This window comes from Lynx rufus, unplaced genomic scaffold (assembly GCF_022079265.1).
Source record: "Lynx rufus isolate CCGP_SWC_20201006 ecotype Redwood Valley unplaced genomic scaffold, mLynRuf1.p SCAF_14, whole genome shotgun sequence".
Taxonomy (NCBI): domain Eukaryota; kingdom Metazoa; phylum Chordata; class Mammalia; order Carnivora; family Felidae; genus Lynx; species Lynx rufus.
Window position 1 is genome coordinate 27,092,809 of NW_025814828.1, and position 13,936 is coordinate 27,106,744.

General features: G+C 38.9%; 1 protein-coding gene across 4 annotated transcripts in view; it reads right to left on the bottom strand.

Annotated features, from left to right (window-relative positions):
• DMD (dystrophin) overlaps positions 1 to 13,936 on the bottom strand; it is a 1,630,689-nt gene that overhangs the window by 511,310 nt on the left and 1,105,443 nt on the right. For all 4 annotated transcript variants that reach the window (XM_047076051.1, XM_047076054.1, XM_047076053.1 and 1 more), the window contains one exon: positions 9,980 to 10,134. In XM_047076051.1, the coding sequence (XP_046932007.1) occupies positions 9,980 to 10,134 (155 nt within the window). The remainder of the gene's footprint in view (positions 1 to 9,979; positions 10,135 to 13,936) is intronic.

The window sequence follows — 13,936 nt, forward strand, 5'->3', positions numbered from 1 at the left end:
ATATGGTTCCAAATGTCTCCCTTTGTGTGCAATCTCTGCAAGCTAAAAACAGTCTAATTACTTTAAAGGAGGTGACATAAAATTAAGCAGGCAGTTACAACCAAGAACCTTTTTAGATCCGTATGGATCATGACACTGCCTGGCCCGGAGCCCCCAAGGTTTTGCATTACAGGTATATTACCCTATTGTAACATGGCAAGAATTCTTACACTTTATAATTGGTTGGAAAGATTGGGTCTCAGCAGGATAAAAACCAGAGCGCCTTATAACTATATACACAACGCACTCTTGAAGAGCCAAAAGAAACTTCCTCATGCTGTCAAAAGATGTATACCGAAAGGAGCTGCTAACGCACTGGATTTTTTTAATGTACCAAATCTTTTTAGTCCTTAAGATGGACTAGATAGTATACTTTGCATGAGAGGGATTAAAAATAGGCTACTCTAAATTGAGAAGTTTGAGCTGGTGTCCTTAGGGTCCTTTGTAGCTTTAATATTTATGACTATGCTGCAAATATATCACAAACAGTCCCTGACTTAATAAGAGGTTGTATTTTAAACAAATGTCCTGTTAGCATCGCATCACGTTCTTCGCATAGCTTCAAGGACGGCAGCAAATCTGCATCCTTTAAATTTCTGGAAATAATCCAGAGTCATTTACTGCCCAACATCTGATTAATTATTTCATTCAATTCACAATTAGTGAGTACAACTATTGAGCAAAGACAAGGTGTGGCTATACAATAATGCAACAATCTTCTGATGATCAGAAACTAGCCCCCAGGTAGTGCCCAAAAAAGAATTCTAAAAACACTTTTCTAAGGGTCAGCACTGGTGGGTAGAACATAAGACTCTTTCATGAAGTTCACATGCCTGTCCCTCTGTTAAACAAACACACTGACAAACACAAATTCGTGACACTATTTGCTTTCCTTCCCTGAAAAAAACATCACGTTTCATTATTGACTTATTTTTTTTTGTTTTTATTTTCAGAAAAATTTGAGTACGCTTTTGGGAGCCTATCACATATGTAAATAGTATCCATCAGGTCTCTGGAGGAAAAAGAGTGCTGGAGCAAAGGGAAACGAGAAGATTGATTTTAAGGAAAATCACTCTGAGGCCAGTGCCAAGGCGAAATGAGCGTGGACACTGAATGGTTGGGAGCGCAGAACAAAAGTGGCCACAATCTCCGAGGTAAAATATGGGCAGGCTCTAGGATGAGTTGGCAATGAGGATAAAAAGAAGGGGGGGTGGGTAGTTCCTAGAGCAACTTTTGACGTTGAATTCACACAGTTTAGAAGCCAGTTCAGTACATGTAGCAGTAAGATAGAGAGGAGATGGGGAGGGCGAAGTAGAAGTAATTCTTAGGTTTCCAGTTTTAGAGAGAATTAAGTAATTAAACTACACTGAAAATCAAAAAAAAAAAAATGTAGCATTGTTTTGGGAGCACATAATGCCTTCTCCTTTAGACATTTTGGAGCCTGTACGATGTACAGATGGAAACATATAGTAGGTGGCTGTAAGTACAGTTCCGGAGATTGGGAGAAAGAAGGTGGAAATAAAAACTGAGAAGTCTTAATGGTGGTTGAAGCCAACAGATGAAGGTACTTGCAATGTATATAGAACAGAGACAGAGTTAACAACGGAACATCGACATTTAAGTGATATATAGAACAAAGACGGCCTATATCGATTATTGTTACAGTTCCCGAATTTGTATCTCAAGTCATGACCATTCAGTAGAACGTAAAATTTTATATCCAGCTAACTACTCCACATCTCTACCTGGACGCAGAAGAGACATTTCAAAATAGTATGTCCACATCTTCTTCCTAAGATATGTTGCTTTTGAGATCTTCTCCATCTCCGTAAAGTGAGTACCCCATCTTCCAGTTCTCAGGTGAAAACTGTGGTCTTCCTGGATTCCTGTGTGGCTTTCATCCCTGAATCTAATCCATTAGAAAGCTTTTTGGGTTCTTTCCTCAAAAGAGAGTACAATCCAGCCACTTCTTACTACATTCACTTCTCCTCTTCCGGCCCAGATCACAGTCCTTTCTTGACTGAATTACGGCTCCTAATGGTCTCACTACTTCCCTTCAGTCTAGTGTAAAAGAAGGGCCAGTGAGTCAAAACATGCCATTCCATCACACAAAACCTTCCATTGAGTCCCGTCTCACTCTAACTGAAAGTGAAAGTCCTTTGAGGACTCATGTATCCGATTCCTCTCATCTCCGAACTCCTGGTCTGCTACACTCCTGCTCACTTGTCGCTTTTCTGTTACACTAGTCTAAGTTTCCCCCCAAAGGATACGCATACTCCTGCCTCATGGCATTTCCACTTACTAGAATTCTCCTGAGCTGTTTTTCTTCCAATTATCCTCATGGCTCACCTCCTCAGGTCCATTGCATCGTGTTCAAATGTCACCCTCACCGTGAGACCTTTCTTAACCATCATATTTAAACAACAGCACTTTCCTTCCACCACATACACATCTATTCTCAACTACTTTCCTTTGTTTCCACACTGCACTTATCACAACTTCATATATCATATACATAACTTTCTTATTTGTTTTTTTTTTTTTTTACCTTTTGTAAAAGTTTATTTTCGGAGAGAGAGCAAGTGGGGTAGGTTCAGAAAGAGAGAGGGGAGAGAGAGAATCCCAAGCACGTTCCACACTGTCAGTGCAGTGCCCAAACTGGGGCTTGAATTCATGAACCATGAGATCATGACCAAGTCGAAATCAAGAATTAGATGTTTGGGGCACCTGGGTGGCTCAGTCAGTTAAGAGACAGACTTCGGCTCGGGTCATGATCTCATGGTTTGTGGGTTCGAGCCCCGCATCAGGCTCTGTGCTGACAGCTCAGAGCCTGGAGCCTGCTTCAGATTCTCTCGGCCCTTCCCCTAATCTCTCCTCTCTTCCCCTCTTTATCTCTCGGTACTTCCCCTACTCATGCTCTGCCTCTCAAAACTAAATAAATATTAAAAAAGTCAGACACTCAACCAACTGAACCACCCAGGCGCCCCTTAACTTGTGTATTTGTTAACGTCTATTTCCCACCTTCTCCTTCCCAAAATATAAGCTTCATGAGGGTCGGGATTTTCATTGCTGTATACTGAGTACCACGATCTGAGTACCACCAAAATATTCACTGAGTGAGTGAATGAACGCATATGATATTTACGACATGACCTTTACTGAGCTCTTACAATGTATCAGGCGTTGTGCCAGGGACCTCACTCTTCCTATATGACTAGAAAAATAGGAGAACTGCAAAACGATACCGTTCTGGAAACCAAGGAAGGGAAAGTTTCAACCAGTCGAGTTGAATATAGGGCCATTAGTTCTAGTAAAAGTCACCGATGACCGTAGTGAGCCCTTGTTTTCATCAAAACAAGGTGGTAGCAACAGAAAACAGATTGGAGTGGGTCAAAGCATAACCGGGTGCTAAAGACTAGGAAAGAGTAATGCCAATTACTTCTTTAAAACTTTTGATGATTTCAAGCTGCCAAAAACAATTTTTTTTTGATGGTAAGGGGAAACCAGCATAGCTGTATAGAAAAGATCGTATCTGAAGAAAGTTCTTTTAGAACAAGGGAGACTTCAATGTGATGGTTGGCTGAAGGGGAGAAGCAAGAAAAAAAAAAAGAAATGCAAGATCCCAGAGAAGAAAAAGCAGGACAATCATTAAAAAAAATATGCTGGAGAATCTGAAAGAGATCCAGTGTCTGGTTAGAAAATCTCTGTGATGCACACAAATAGGGCTCAATATTTTTTTTCTTTCTTTCTTTCTTTCTTTCTTTCTTTCTTTCTTTCTTTCTTTCAGAGAGAGAAAGAGAGAGAGCATGAGCTGGGGAGAGTGGCAGAGGGAGAGAGAAAAAATCTTAAGCAGGTTCCATGCTCACTATGGAGCCCAACGTGGGGCTCAAGCTCACAACCCTGGGATCATGACCTGAGCTGAAATCGAGTCGATGTTCAACCAACTAAGCCCCCAAGCCCCCCTCCTTTCTTGTTTCTTTAAAGTGGAAAAGAGATAGGACCTAGGAATACAGAAGCAAGGAGGGACTTCCATGTGCTACATTGTTGCCAAAGGTGGGGAATACTGGTGGTAATTTCTCAGTTTATCAGCTATTACTTATGATTATTAAAATGTAAAATGTATCATGAGGGAAGACAGGAGAATACTGAGATATAATTTTAAGGAAGAGCATATTTCCATGTATGTACATGCATATACACGTATGTGCATGTATATATATATATGTATATATATATATATGTATATATATATATATATATATATATATATATATATATGCTGAATCTTTCTTAGAACCTAGAGAGATTTTTCAGGTATCTGGGAGCTTTTAAGTTCCAGCCATGCTGAACCCCTCTGATACTGGGACCAGGCCCTCTACTTGATGAGTTCACTCCTAGCTGATTGGTAGATGTGGAAGCCCCCATACGGCTACAGACAGACGATTCAGTTAATGCTCATTTCTTGTTTAAAGAGTGATCCTGGAATAGAAATAAGGAAATGAAATCTCATGAGAGTGTCATCATAAAGTCATCAGCCAGATGGCAGTCCTTGAAATCTAGTCCTTAGAGGCTTCTGACGATAATTTGTAATATCACATCTAATATTATCTTACTGACCAATTCATATCTATTCGCAGAGATTCAAGAGAAAGAAATGAACTTGCAGAGGCCCTCATTTCTGGCTTTATATGTTAACATGGACTATATGGAATATGATCAGGAAAACAAAATATTTTCCTACGTAGGTCACAATGATGATCTGTGTTCTGACCTGAACTGTTAAACTACAGAACCGAGTTAGGAAGTAGCCTATTCTTTTAATCATGAATAGTAGACTAATTCCTTTTGGGCACGCATGACTATTTGTGTTCATCTACATAAAATGGGAAAGCTCCTATCAAAGTCAGGGTAGAATCAAAGATTTCTCTGACCTATTAATAAACTGAACAGTAAAATACAAAACAAAATCCGTTTACTTTGGTTTTCGATGGTCTCAAAACTCTAGCTTGCCAGGGTATAATGTCAAAGTAAAGCTCTTCCAAGTTATAGTTTTTATATATTATTCAACAATTTAAAACTGCACTGAAGATTTTTATTGCTTGAAATAGGCTTCCAAATGTGCAGATTTTTTGCATGAATTTCTCTATATGATTGAAAGTTTCAGTGCAGGCAATACATTAGCGTTCTGTGGTAAAACCCAAACTCTGAGAAATAATGTGATCAGAATGCTTTTGGCAGAGTCTTTCCTACCTAAAAAGTCTTGTTGATAGGTACTTTGTGAAGATATGAGATACTTTTTCTCTATCGCCCAAATATCAGCATTAATAATTTCTCCTTTTAAAATGATGCTGAAAAGAGTGACAACAAAAATGAAAGTGTTTATATCCTGTGATAGTTGTAGGTTTGGGGACTTTAAATGCCAACTCTAGAAAGTGGATAAATGGAAGATATCAAGTAGAAACAAGAAAATAAAATGATGGGAACCATTCTGTAAAAGAAATATCTCTTTTTTTATAAGATCTGGCAATAACTCTTTTGAAGTGATTGTTAGGTTATGTGATTGTTATGTGATTGTTAGAAATGTGCCCTAAATTGCTTAGCTGAACATAGACAAAGAAATCTTTTGTGATGATGGAAATGTTCTATTTTGCACTGTCCAATAGGGAAGTCACTAGTTACATGTGGCTCTTGAGCACTTTTCAAGGTGGCTGATGAGATGGAGAAAATGAATTTTAAATTTTATTTAACTTTAATTTACATTTAAAATTTTTTTAATGTTTATTTATTTATTTTTTTTGAGACAGAGGAGAGACAGAGCATGAACGGGGGAGGGGCAGAGAGAGAGGGAGACACAGAATCAGAAACAGGCTCCAGGCTCTGAGCCATCAGCCCAGAGCCTGACGCGGGGCTCGAACTCACGGACCGCGAGATCGTGACCTGGCTGAAGTCGGACGCTTAACCGACTGAGCCACCCAGGTGCCCCTAATTTACATTTAAATCCCCACCCACGGCTACCGGCTACCCCCCGGCCCACATAAATCTATGGGAAGATTCTTGACGATGTTACTTGGCTTCTTGGTTTACCTAGGCAAGACAGTGGATAAAAAGGTCAAAAGACAAGAGATCACATAGAGTTTTCTTGTTCTTTATCTATCTAGCACAAGGTCTGTAAGAATGTAAAATAAGAAAAACTGTAGTCAAGTAGAGCATGGCTTAATCTGTGCAGGTGACACACAAAGCACACACAGAATGCGAACTTCTAATGTAAAGGTATCATTAGCCAGTGGAGAATCCAACTCTCGTCAAGACCTTTCCCAGTGACCAGAACAGCCATCAAGCCTGAATGGCCACTGTTTTATGATCCTACGTACATATATCGCATGAATATAACGTACATGAATATACGAGCTAAGTGAACATACCGTATTTACTCAAAGATCTGACTGGTTATCTTTCCAGGGAACTTAATGCTCTCTGGCTACAGCATGCCAATTGATCAGTTTATTCTTTCCATCCCACTCGTGGCAGGCATTCTCTATGGGCTGACCCGACCCCAATTGTTAGCCACTAGAGGTGGTTGTGTTGCACAGTTTTGGGGTGAAATTTCCTGGGAATCCCACTGCTTTCCTGATACAAGCACCGCCCTGTGTCCTTTTACTTCCTGCTGGAATGTATATGTTCCAAGGCAGATGCCGAGAAGAACATGGAAACTTCAAGGCTGACATTGCTGAGCCACTGAGCCAATGTCAGTCATCTGCCTACCTCTGAACCGCTCAATAAATGAGACAAATAAACCTCTGTTAGGTAAGCTACTGAACTTGAGTTTTCTGGTATTTGAAATTGAAAGCAATCCTAATGGATACATTTTTCTTCTGTGTTGAGTTACTGGCACACCAGAACACTTGTAGTTATTTTTCATTTGTTCATTTACCTATTTAATGAAAAATGTGTTGGGGATAGTTAATACGCACAAAGCTAAGTGCAAGGTGATACAGTGGACAAGCGGCCAATGTGAATATCCTCACAGAGCCAACATTCTCATAAGAGACAAAGACCAGCAAACACTTAAGTAGTGAGGTAAGCACGATAATAGGGGGCCTATGACAGGAGGCCTAAAGAGTGTGCACTTTGAGGTTGGTAGTTAGAAAAGTCTTCCTGAAGGAATTGTTATTTAATATTATATATATATATACGTGTGTGTGTGTGTGTGTGTGTGTGTGTGTGTGTGTGTGTAAGTGTGTTTCAGGTCAGGAGTCAGTAGAGAAGACAGAACATAGGATGAGGAAGTGGAAAGAGCTCAGTGTTACTTAATTACATGTGGGGAGCGCTGGGAGGGAAGATTGAGGAAGAGCAGAAAATTAGGCTGGAGTTTTAAGGAAACGCTGAATCACACAAGACCTTGAAATCATTTAAAGAAGTATGGACTATCTTCAAATAATAATGGATAGGCCACTAGAGGCTTTAAAAGTGGGAGGAGGGTGAGCTACATAAATATAGTGTATTTAGAAAGATCATCCTGCATTTTATGCAGAGAATGGATAGGAACTAGGAAGACTAGAAGGAGGGATACCCGTTAGGCGAATGACGTAGTCACTGAGGCCAAATGTGACAGTTGAGGAGGAGGGATAAAGAGACATGGCTGGATTTGAAAGCTATTTCAGCAGTAAATAGCTTTGTGGTAGCTTAGCTATTGGGGTTGTAAAAGGAAGAGTCAAGCATGAGTTTTCATTTGGCAACTGAATGGGTTGTGGTAATGTTCACTGGAGAGGGATCATAGGAAGAAAAGTAGGTCACATTTGGAGAAAGGTTGGAAGAGGGCAAAAATGAGTTCAGCCTTGGGCCCATTCAGTTTGAAGTTCCGGAGGGACATTCAAATGGAAATAAGTCACTAGGATATGTAGGTCAGAAAGTCAAAAGATCATTGTCAGCTGCAAATGATATAAAAGGATAGTCATCAACGGACTGAAACTACACAAGTGGATGAATTTTCAGAGTACATGTGAGAATGGCACAAGGAAGAACTTTAGAAGCTTCAGTAAAATTAATTTGGCGAACTTCAGATTGTGTATGGGCCAGTGGAAAATGTAATTTGGCCGCTAACCTTCTGTTTTGACTTTACGCATCGGAGAAATAAGCATATACCTTCCTTAGGTGGTAGATTTTTAGGGACCTAGTCGAAAAATATAAACTGGAAGCCCCCCTCTGAAGAATCCAAAGACCTTACGAAAGTGATAAAGAACAGAGAGAGCTGCTTGGACGTTAGAGAAGCATGGGAACGTGGAGACAGGGGACTTCCAGAAAGAGTGACACAGATGGGACACACCTCCCTTGAAGCTCAAGTTTTGGACCACAAACAAGCTTTCTTTTTGGCCCCTTCTTAGCTTACACTCCCTGAACTCATCATATTAATTCCTGATGTTATTTTGCTTCCCCAAAGAGGCTACTCTTAGAGAAGCAGGCATTTCCCATTGAGATCTAACTTCTGAGTCTCTGATACCATTTGATCACATATAAATAAGCCTTCCTAAGCCTAATCTGCCTTATTTAACTCAACAGATACCGGATCTGTATTTAAAACACAAAGTTCAAACCCTGCCACTGAGAGGCGGCAGTAACTTTAAGAATTTTTTCGAATTATCACTCCTGTATTCAAGCTCACCCTCTCTCCACCAGGGTCCTTTAGATAGGGCCCCAAATAGAACTCCCAACTTCAGATTGAAACTTCTTTTCCATGGTCATCTATCTGAACACCAACTGTCTGGAATTCAAGATGGCCTTAGGACCACCAGCATGAATCCAGTTTCTCAGGAGATTTCACTCTTTAATCCCTGATTCGATTTCAAGATTTACTTGCTTTCACAATTTCCATATATCAGTAGCTCATAGGTCCTAAGAGATTCTGCTCTTAGTTCAAAATCTGTTGGTTTTTTTTTTTTCCCTCTTGATGGTGGCCTTTTCTTCTTCCTAAAGGCCACCAAATTGACTTCTTCAGTAATTCATGTCATCTTCTGGGACTTACTTACCTTTCACTGTGGTGTGCCTTATCACTGTACAAGTACTCTTTTTGCCCCTGTTTTCTGACACAGCTAAAAATGAGGACCCAATAGTCCTTAACTTTCCATAGCATGAACAAGGTAACTCTATATTATGTAAAGGGAGTCATCATTCAACAAATATTTACCAGCTCCCCACTGTATCACTTGGTTCAGGACCTCAGGATGTGTCAAGTAAGAAGGATAGCCTCTGTCCTCAGGGAGTTTAGACTAATATGAAGTACAGACGTTAAACAACTAGTTATATAATTCATGTTTTTATTTAAAATTAGGATAAATGCTATTAAAAGAAAAGCACAAGGGGTTAAGAGAGTGGACAATAAAGACACAGAACCTAGTTTGAGGGGGTAGTGTCTCTAAGAGCTGTTAATTTTCACTGACAGAGAATGGGAAATGAAGTTATGAGTCATGTTACACTACATGAATTTTCCCATTGCATATGTCGAGTGAGATACAAAGATGGCACCATGGACAACTATAATTCCATCAAGAAACCCAAAGTGACTTTCTTGTCAGATTAAGAATGGGGCAACATGTGCCACTGTGGAATGGAATGATATTTCTTTGGGTAGACTTCTCAAAACATATTGATAAATGGTTCTTCTAGCTAAACATCCATATTTTGTGTTTGTCTAAACTCTTAGTTATTTCACTACCTTTGCAACGGTAGGCAAATCATTTAATTTCACCAGTCTTCATGTCCCTCGTCTTTAAAATTCTAGAGGTATTAGGCAAGACTGTGAATTTAGTTGGCAACTGTCACCTTGGAGCCTCCGAAGCCCCAGTTTAGCAGGAGTAGGAAAACAAAATATGCAACGGCCACCCATTGTCACCACCGCATCCATCACTATAGTCAACGATAGGTTTAGAAATAATGTAGTTCCTACCTTTTATGAATGCTTGCCCAAGAGGCATTGATGTTCTCTGTTATCATGTGTACTTTTCTCGTATCATCTGAAGAATAATCCCGGAGAAGTTTCAGGGCCAAATCATTTGCAACATCTACATTTATCTGCCACTGGCGGAGGTCTTTGGCCAGCTGCTATGGATACATATGGGAAAGAAAATGAATGTCAGTTTTCTCTGAGATTTTGAGTTGCAGTTTCTCAAAATTTTTCATAAATAGCGTTTGAGTTCGCAGGTCAGAACTTGTCCGCATGTTCACTTTGAACCTACCATGTGATTTAGTCAATCGTGACGGTATAATCCAACCCACTTTTCATGACAAAACTTTTCAAATGCAGCATCTTGAGCAATCCTCAGTGTCCGGTATTTCAATTCAGTAGCAATTGATTGGGGATCAACTGGGCTTAATTGTTTTTCTCATGGGAGAGAACAAACTATAAAAATAAGCTCTCATATAGTTGTTGACTATGGGGCATATACCAAAATTTGAACGGAAAACAAAGCTCATGTATTTCCTTCCCTCTTCATTAACTTGTTGAATTGTTTATGTAATTAGTGCCATCTACTGGCATTCAACTACAGCTGCATATAGAAAATATTAAACATCAAAAGAATAGCACTGCATACTACTTATGAACTTTTTTGAAGGCCAAGTTTATTCATAATACTTTAATAAATATCCTACTTTAAAATTAGAGCACAATTTCAAACATAAGAATCTCGCTAAACCAAATGACCTGATTTTTTGTTTCTGTTTGACAATTGAGTATTATCAAGCTACGGATTACATCACTTAAAATACCGCACAGAAAATAAATAAGGCAATGACAGGTTTATCTAGAAGCATATTAACGACTGCTCTAAGTGCATGGAGGAGGCTTCTAAGCATTAAGGTAATATTCAATTACTAAGATAGTTATATCAAATCCAACGTGGTAGGTAAAGCCATTGATAAACGGGCAAAGGATCATGAAAAAGACATTCAAGCAAGAGAAAGAATAAAAGATTTATATTTTTAAAATTAAATTAAAAAGCTAAAAAAATAGGGGCGCCTGGGTGGCTCAGTCGGTTGAGTGACTTCGGCTCAGGTCATGATCTCGCGGTTCATGAGTTCAAGCCCCGCGTCGGGCTCTGTGCTGACAGCTCGGAGCCTGGAGCCTGCTTCGGATTCTGTGTCTCCCTCTCTCTCTGCCCCTCCCCTGCTCATGCGCTGTCTCTCTTTCTCTCAAAAATAAACAAATGAAAAAAAATAGAGTATTAAATCAAGATGATACAATTTGACATCAGTTAAGTTAATAAAAAAATAAAACCCAAAGCTGGAAGCACTATGGTAAAACTAGCATATCCATGTACTACTGCTGGGAACAAATATCTATCAGGACAATCTGGCGATTGATATCAAATGACATATACATGCTTACTCCCATTGACCTCGTAATGGTGCTTTTGGTATTTTCTCCTGATAAAATATTTAAAAGAAGAGAAATACATTATAGGAATAAAGAGCATCCTTAACTATTACAGCATAAAAATGAGGAAATTTCAATTTTTAATGAGAGGACATTAGAATCACACAATATATCAACCCAATGTTCTAGTGTGCCAAAATCATAAGTAACAAACAAAACACAATTTCTATCTGTATTGTATTTCTTAAATCTCTAAGTCATGAACTAGGAGGGGAGCAGAGGAAACTGAAATTAACTGATGTTTCTGAAGAGCAGTCATTTTTGTTTTAATATTTGTTCTTTCATGTTGGTATGATATTTACATAATAAAAATCAAACAGTAGTAATTTTGGCAGAGTTTCAGTATATTTGGGTGGGCTCCCCTTCCTTGCAAATGTATAATGTATATATAATCTGGTATTTCTCAGTTAACTAGAATATCCTATTCTTTGTTTTAATGTTTCTTTATTTTGAGAGAGAGAGCAAGGGAGGGGCTGAGAAAGAGGGAGAGAGAGAGAACCCCAAGCAGGCTCTGTGCTGTCAGTGCAGAGCCTGACAGGGGGCTCGATCTCACAAACTGTGAAATCACGACCCGAGCCGAAATGCAGAGTCAGGTGCTTAACCGACTGAGCCACCCAAGAGTCCCTAGAACATCCTATTCTTGAATCAAATGACATAATTTCATTTATGTCATGTAACAAATAGAACCAAAAAACAAAATGAGTAGCAAGCATCTAAAGCCAACGTTACTAACTTTCGCTATGAAAGGAAAAAGGGAGAGAGTTTTTAAAGGCACACAGTACAGTTCCTGTACTACAAAGCAATTAAAGTTTATCCTGGCGAAAAGTCTGCCTTCCCTTATATACTCATTTTACCCAGCCCTGTGGCTCCAATTTTCCACTTTTTGGGTCCTCACGCTATTCAAAAACCTTTCTAAGGTGAAACATACACTTCTAAGGCTTTCCTTTTCTAGAAATGTCCTAAGGTATAAGATTACCTTTCTGTCCCTTCTCCTCCTTACTTAAGCCAAGCCTTCAGTGTTAAAGTAATGTGTACTGTAAGCAGCCCTTTTTATCCATAAGGTGGCATTTGAATTTTGAAAAAGAGCTTAGTATCTATTATTTATTAAATCCCTAATTGGTAGCATAAGAATTCACAAGACTGAAACCAATAACTTGGTCACCTTTTTCCAAGTTAATTCCTGTTAACGAATACCTTTCTCTGTTAGAGAAATACGATCAACCAACATCAGAGCACATGTGTATACATTTAGGAATAAAAAATATAAATTAAAATTTTAATAAATGTAAGTAATATCATTTATTTTACCGAAGAAAGATAAATAATTTTGGAAGCCACCTCTCACTCATGGGCTGCTACTTGAAAAGTCTAGATTAAAAAGGATATACACTTTTTGGTCTTAATCTATAGATCATAAAAACTGCCTAGAAGTTTAAGTTGAAAGGTATGCTAGCATTTTCCAAACTCTTGAAGGAAATATACAGCTCAAGTTACAGACTTCATAGTCAAGAGGTAAAAGAGTGAGGCTTGATTTCAAAACAGAGCTTTTTGATAAACTTTAATTCTTGAAAGACAAAAAAGCACAAGCCACATACTTTTCTTCAAATTTGTAGTCACCATGATATTCAGATTTTCATACAGAAGGAAAGCCCTCACCCTCACTGAATGCTGCCAAGGTTTTGAGAGGATGTAGGATTAAAAAAGAAAATCCCACTGACCCTGAGTAACATTGACAGGGCAAAGGCCCTTATCTAAACTCTAAGGTTCTCAACTTCAGCATTCTTGTCTCCCTTCTTACAGCATTCACCGGAACACAATGCTTTCCTTCCTCCTAGGGTCATATGTTGACCGATCTGGGCTTTAACCAAGTGTCCTTCAAGCTAGGAACAATGACCTTGACCAGTTTTGCCTACTACCGTGAAATTTACTACTGGGATAACTCCAGACCACACAAGGAGTGTAAATTCAAAAACACAATAGAATTCACACACACGTCTTCTTATTTCTGAATTCCATTTGCAATGGTATACCGTACGGGGAATTGTTCGTATGGTGATCACAGTGTGTGAAGAAATTTGAAATACTGTGAACACTAGCCTATGAGAAAAGATGATTTTTGTGGGTCCATACATATATATGTGCGTGTGTGTTTTCTGTGAAGAATATAAAAGGCTACATTCCCAAAAGATTGTGTCCCCAACCAGGGAAGAAATACTTCATATTCAAAGCCAATATGGTGTTGCTGTAACACGTGCTTGGTATTTTATGTGCTGTATTTTAGGCAGGAAAATGATTGTAAACTATGGGACAACCGGAATTAATTTCAAGAATTTTGAGTATTAAAACTTTCTAATTTTAATATTTGTCTTCCCTTATTTTCTGTTCGTAAGAATTCTTTTCAGGGTATTGACCCTACACCGGAGAAAACAACAGAGGAAGAGAGAGAGAGCAGTGACAAGTTTGGGCCTG